General features: G+C 37.2%; 1 protein-coding gene across 2 annotated transcripts; it reads right to left on the bottom strand.

The window, feature by feature from the left end:
- Positions 1-2,331: 2,331 nt before the first annotated feature.
- LOC131664009 (odorant receptor Or2-like) lies at positions 2,332-4,691 on the bottom strand. 2 transcript variants are annotated; one of them, XM_058934829.1, is made up of 7 exons: positions 4,505-4,691; positions 3,777-4,289; positions 3,473-3,709; positions 3,025-3,372; positions 2,812-2,922; positions 2,591-2,743; positions 2,332-2,526 (listed from the first exon to the last, which is right to left on the bottom strand). In XM_058934829.1, exons 2-7 carry the CDS (start codon positions 4,026-4,028, stop codon positions 2,467-2,469), a joined length of 1,161 nt encoding a protein of 386 aa, XP_058790812.1. In that variant the 5' UTR covers positions 4,029-4,289; positions 4,505-4,691; the 3' UTR covers positions 2,332-2,466. The 2 variants fall into 2 exon arrangements, with proteins under 2 accessions (XP_058790812.1, XP_058790811.1); XM_058934828.1 differs by having other exon boundaries at positions 3,777-4,308.
- Between the last annotated feature and the right edge of the window lie 1,396 nt (positions 4,692-6,087).

The following is a 6,087-nucleotide window of genomic DNA, read 5'->3' on the forward strand; positions in this document are numbered from 1 at the left end:
CGAAACTTTACCGTGCATAATTTTCCACTGATGTAAAAATACGAACAGTCCTTTCCTGCTGTAACAAGAAATCATTTATTCCGTGCTTTTCAAACTTTCTGCTGATACACGCATCGGATGATTGTCCGCAATGAGCTTGTTACGGATAAAAAGAGATAAATGCTTGGGCAACTTGAGTGACAGCAGCAATTTTACTTATGTACCGCTTACATGGCTTGATATATAAAAATAATTTTCATACAACTACGTGTAGTTTTACTTTGTTGTGAACTATCTCCTACCCGCTTTATTTCTATTCGTTTCAACAGATGAGCTAAAGTTATAGACATATGGATATTTTTCTCGTTGCACAGTTCGAGAAAAGTTCTAGACTTATAAGCGAATCTCAAAGATAAATCACGTCAAGCAACAGCAGTGTGAATTGATGTCCTTATAAAATTTCTTTAATAGAATAAGTATAATGTTACAAAGGAATGGTTCACGAGTCATTTTCAGGCAGGAAACGAAGAATCTGATGAGATAACATTTTCACATTAGGTATTCGGCAAAGATATCAAAGAACAACTTTTAATTTGTAAACAGATATAAACGAAGGTACGATCACATTGAACAATTTGCTTTTCATACCCAGCATAAAAGTACGAACCCTTTCGCGCTCTAACGAAGAAATGATGATATTATCTTGAAACTTCCTCCTTTGTTCTGCCCACAGTGTGTGTGTGCAGTTAGCTGTAATACGCTTTATAGCATCGAGGTTCATGTATTCATGCTTGGTACATGTATACGTCAACCCTTTTGCTCTGACGAGAAAGTGATTATCCTATGCTTCGAACTTTCTACTGGACCCCGTGTGCAAGTTCTATTGCCAGGAATTAACCTTTCACTGATAAGGGATAATAACTTCTGCAACTTCAGTTCCAGCAGTAAGTTGAAATCTACTTCTATATCAGTTTGTTCGTTGTGAGATGATCGCACGCAAATAAGCCACGCAAGTACGATACGTAATAAGTTTTCACTTCGTTATATACGCACCGTCAATATTTTTTACTTGCCAGAGAAAATAATCAAAGCTATATGACTCATTAATCATATTTTTAAATGTGATATTGAAATCAATACATCAGATGTTAACGGCATTTATCATATCACCTTTTATATATTTTAAGTGATCTGATTAATAAAAACTATTTTTATTTTTTTTATGTATAGTAAGTCGACAGATTTTTAGGAAAGAATCCAATCTGTTATGTTTTGGATGTACAGGCTGTAAGACTAACTTATTCAACGCTTTATTTTTTATTTGACAATTAAGAAAATCGGTTTAAAGAACTACATACAATTATGTTATCTTTGTTAAGATGATAATATAAGTTTAAATATACGGTAAAATTGAAGTCCCTCTTAGCTACGGTATGAAGAAATGTAATTTAATTTCTTCTCCGAATAGAATAAAAGAGATTCGTAGGTTGGACATAATTCTCAGAAGTTAAGTGAAAATATACAACATTCAAATTGTTGCTTCTGATATTTTTACCAATATGATTGCTATAAAACCTTTAAAATACTGTATAAATACTCTAGAGAACCTTCCTAGAGAAGTCACTGTAGAACTAAAAAATTTTAACATAATATTCATATATTATGTAGATAGTTTTCGCATCATTTCAAATTAACAAACCACGTTCATTTTGGGTATACGTCGAATCCCGTGCAACTGATCAATCGCTTATGTTGTCCCATGTATCACAGAGAGTGGCATATATTCTCTGACAGTACACGAGGAGTCGAAGAAGAAAATCTGTGTTATTGTGTACATTCGCTATAAGCTGCGTCTGACATATTTCATGTGAAAAACTTGGAGAGACATCGAATAATGTGTTCAATGCTTTGTTACTGCCACAGCAATTGTTCACTGCTTTCTGATATTCTTGATCATTAAGAGGTAGGCAGTGTGACTAAGGACCAATACTATGGATTATTAGTTAGATAGCAAATAAATAAAGAGAAATTTAATATATAAAGTATGAAGACATGATTCACGTAAAATTAACTTGAAATGCAGTCAAACCTTATTTACTTTAACCAGCTCCTGTTTTAAGATAAAAATCAACAAGCATTCTTATCAATTTTCAATTGATATTATAATAAACTAGGTACATGTGTACGTAAGTATATATTGTACTAATTAAATGTTTTTATGATATGAATTTGCCTTTGAAAACATCATCGCTGTTTTTGAATGTGATGTACGATGGAACACTTCCTAACTGTATGACAGATGTAGATTTATAAAAGAAACTTATTTTTAAACTAAATACTAAACATGCAATAAGACATTAATAATATGCTTTGTTTTCAGTTTTATATTTTCATACAGTGAGTAAATTTTGCGGTGATTAGTACTCATCAGCGTAGATAAATAACGAACGACTTGTGATTTCCATCGACGCAGTGTATCGTTGAAGCTTATTTTTTTGCCTCTATCGTTTGAAGTAAGAAAAAATACGATATCGTCGTATTGACAATCTGCAATATGAAGAGCATCGACAAGATTACATAGCCCTAATACAGCAGAGTTGCAAAACTGAACCTTTTCAAACATTGCCATAGTTATAGAGAAGTAACCACACGCTTTCAAAGTGACTGTTCGTTGCATGAGAATGAATAAAAGGTCCTTCATCAATCGGACGTTTCCAGATCCCGGCCAGTTCGACATGTAAATTGCGTTCTGGTAATTCTCATTCTGTAAGTTTGCACGAACAACATTAGACGAAGAAAGTATAGGGTAAGGTGATGCTACGGATTACGCACTACTTCGGAAACGAGTGAGCCGTAGTAAGCGTAGGTAAAAGACTGCATCAATTTCAAACATACGAAGCCCATGAAATGAAGAGCTCTGGATGAGGTCATAACGTTTTTCATCTAAAAACATGTGGAACGGATATTTGATTATTAACGAGACGATTATTAAGAGAGGATTTGTCGACAAACGCGTCGATGACAATCAACGTTATATAGGCAAACCTGATTCGCCTGCCACATCAAGGCGCACATGACGATCGAATTCGTAATATTTATCCAAATGACCGTGACTCCGTAAGCTCTCTGCAAAGAATCTCTGGCTGTCAAGACTAACTGATGCATTTTCACGCATTCGCGCAGCTGTTCCTTGTAATTTGGATCGCTCGACTGCATATCTGTCAGACGCTGACTTCCGAGGCGAAGCAAACCACACGTCTGAAAGCAGTACAGCCCGAATGCGTTATCCACGCCGTTCGTTACATTCCAAATGAAGTAAACATTGGTCATTTCGAACAAGTAGATCACCCAGTACAGTGGTGTTGCTGACGCCAATGGAAATGGGTATTTTCCCTTTGTCGGTAAATAGAGAAACATTGTAATTGTCACGTTCCATTCGCGTTTCTAATGCGAACGCATCGTTCTCGCGTGTCTTTTAATAATATCAACTTACCATAAAAACAAGAAGGTATCTTTTGTACTTGAATATGTTAACAGTAGGCACGATAACGTACATAGATATCGATACGAAAAGTAGGGTGGCTACGACGTACATGAATCTCGTATATACGGTTATCTTCTCAAGCAGCGCCGGTCGATTCTCCTTCTTTTCCAATTCCCTTTCAAATTTCTGACCTAACTGTTCCTCCAGTATCGCAAAGTCTTCGCGACAGATCAGGCACACGCTCATCTAAATCGTCATGCGTATTCTCGTTTCGTTATTCCGCGTAATCGTCTAGCATTAAAACAATACGTACCTTCAGGATAATCGTGCCGAAGCTAAACACGAAGGTCACACCATTAATTAGCTTCAAGAGGTTTCCGACGTTGGCCACGCAGTAGAAGAACACTTTCGCAAACAGAACGACGGACAAGAACAAGCCGTAGATAGCGGCGATCCTGCTCGGATGAATTCCACCCTGATGTGGTCTGACACCACAGTAGAGCATCCAACGTCCAACGCGATGTTGGAACGTTTTGTAAGTGGCTAACTTTGCCTCCATTTTCATCGATTTTTACGTTTTTCGACACGCGTGCGAAGCTGTTTCGCTTTCAACGTCGTTTGCCGCTATAGCTCTGCGTATTCGTGCAATTCATTTTTGCGATCGCAGTTGTACTTCTCACGTCATTGATAATAATATTTCACTCGTGTGAGATGCGATGCCAGTTAAAATAACAGCAAGCTCAGCAAAGGAAAACCTTCGGTTCATCACTTGCCTTAAACCTCGATAAGATAAAATATGACTGTCGATAAAAAATCAAACATAAGTCTGCAAATATAAAGAAAACCTATTAAGGATATTATATATTTAATAGAATCGGAGATCAGTAGTCCTACTCATAATTATTTTAACCGTGAGTAGCCGACTCGACAACATTGTTAAAATTCATTTTTCATTCATTTTGCAATATCCTGTTGTCAAAGTAGTACACAGTTATATTGCTTAGCTTTTATGAATTCAGTAAATAAAAACTTATATCTTACTTGCTCGTCAACTGAATGATCATTCTGCGCTTGATCCTAATACATATTTATTATCTCCTGTGGCATGAATAATTTCATCATCGACGAAACGGCTGAACAATTTAAATTCAAACAGACTTTAATTGCTTTGAAGCACAACTTATCAATACCCTTACGCAGTTAGACCTCAATCCTTCATTACTAACCTTCGCTTGTTCATCCTAACGTTGACTACTACCCCGGAGTACGATTGTCTCTGCAGAAGCAAAGAAAGCTAGTATAAGAAAAATACTTGTAATTTCGACTTTAAAATGCACATATTAAATGCAAAAATAATAGTTGGATATCCGTGGGAAGCAATGGCAGTGACGTCAGATGTAATAACGGAAAGGGTTGCTGTTCCATCTGTCTTTTGCAAAGTACGATGATAGTTTAATGGCTTGATTGCATTTAAACGCTGCAGTTATTAAAAATAATATCTAAATTCGCCATCGATCTCGTTACTCCTGGCAACCGAGCGGCAACAGTTCTAGTCGACAATATGTACGTTTGTTCGACAGACTTGCGCAATATTCAAGCCAAGCTTCTTTGACCAAGGAAAACAATTGTTTGAAGTATAATTTTAATGTGATATCGATAAACAAGTGATTGGTTATTCCAAGCATTGCGAAACGAATTTTCGTGCAATCATAATGATATTTATGATATTTTCTGAGGAAGTTTAGTGTCTACCAATGTAGACTCATGTATATAGTGTCAATAATTTAAAATTACATTATTACTTTTGTATCTTCATTGTGTACTCGAATGGTTAAATAAACCAAAAAGGAAACAACTTGCAAGGTAAGTCTAACTCTTGAAGTAATATCCAAATCAGAATGAATAGTCGTGTATTTTAATTGGAGTCTCCTCGCTTCGATAAGAAATACGTGGAAGCAATGATTCACTTGATCAGATGCCCATTTGGAAAAAGGACACAATTCAGCTTCAATATTAGTCGTGATATATTCATTGGTGTGCAGCGAAAGGCATCCTTGTAAATCAATCGTACATTATTGAGGTATACCGGATTATCCTGGTGTAATTGCGGAACGCCTTGCATCCGACGAGCTCCACCCACTCGAACGAATTGATAATGAGGGGTTGTGCCGACAAGTCAATGCGTTGACCGCAGGTTCGAATCCGCATCGTGCGCGGCAACGTCATGAGCGCCATTCGTTATTACGTGTACCTTAACCTTTCGCTTGCCTTTGGCACGGCATTTTTTTCATGCTCTTCGCGTTGTAAATTCATTTCGGACTCAACGATGAAAAACGAAACCTCGAGTCGCGCGTATCGATTTCAAAAGTAACGATTCAGAGTGCGCAGCTATGAAGACGAAAAAAATGAAGCGTCGACAAAAATCACGAGTGTTTGCTTTTGGCAGAAATCCGAGTATGTAAGTGTATGTTTGCTCGCACAAGTGGCAGGGGTAATGGTAATGCGCTGCGTCCTTCGCACATCGCGAAGCTATATTTCTCTCTCTCTCTCGCTCTCTCGCTCTCTGTTTCGTTGCTCGCAAACATGGCTAAAAACACGCGCGCGCGCGCGCGCATTTTTTACGA

Source organism: Phymastichus coffea, unplaced genomic scaffold (genome assembly GCF_024137745.1).
Source record: "Phymastichus coffea isolate CEN01 unplaced genomic scaffold, Cenicafe_Pcof_1.1 PCOF00039, whole genome shotgun sequence".
Lineage (NCBI taxonomy): Eukaryota > Metazoa > Arthropoda > Insecta > Hymenoptera > Eulophidae > Phymastichus > Phymastichus coffea.

Bases quoted from the DNA above. Each gene is read 5' to 3' on its own strand.
- LOC131664009 (XM_058934829.1), bottom strand. From the start codon at position 4,028: ATGAAAATGGAGGCAAAGTTAGCCACTTACAAAACGTTCCAACATCGC. The intron at 2,744-2,811 runs GTGCGTAATCCG...GCAAACTTACAG, and splicing joins GCTCACTCGTTTCCGAAGTA to AATGAGAATTACCAGAACGC. The intron at 2,527-2,590 runs GTTCAGTTTTGC...TTCATATTGCAG, and splicing joins CTATGGCAATGTTTGAAAAG to ATTGTCAATACGACGATATC.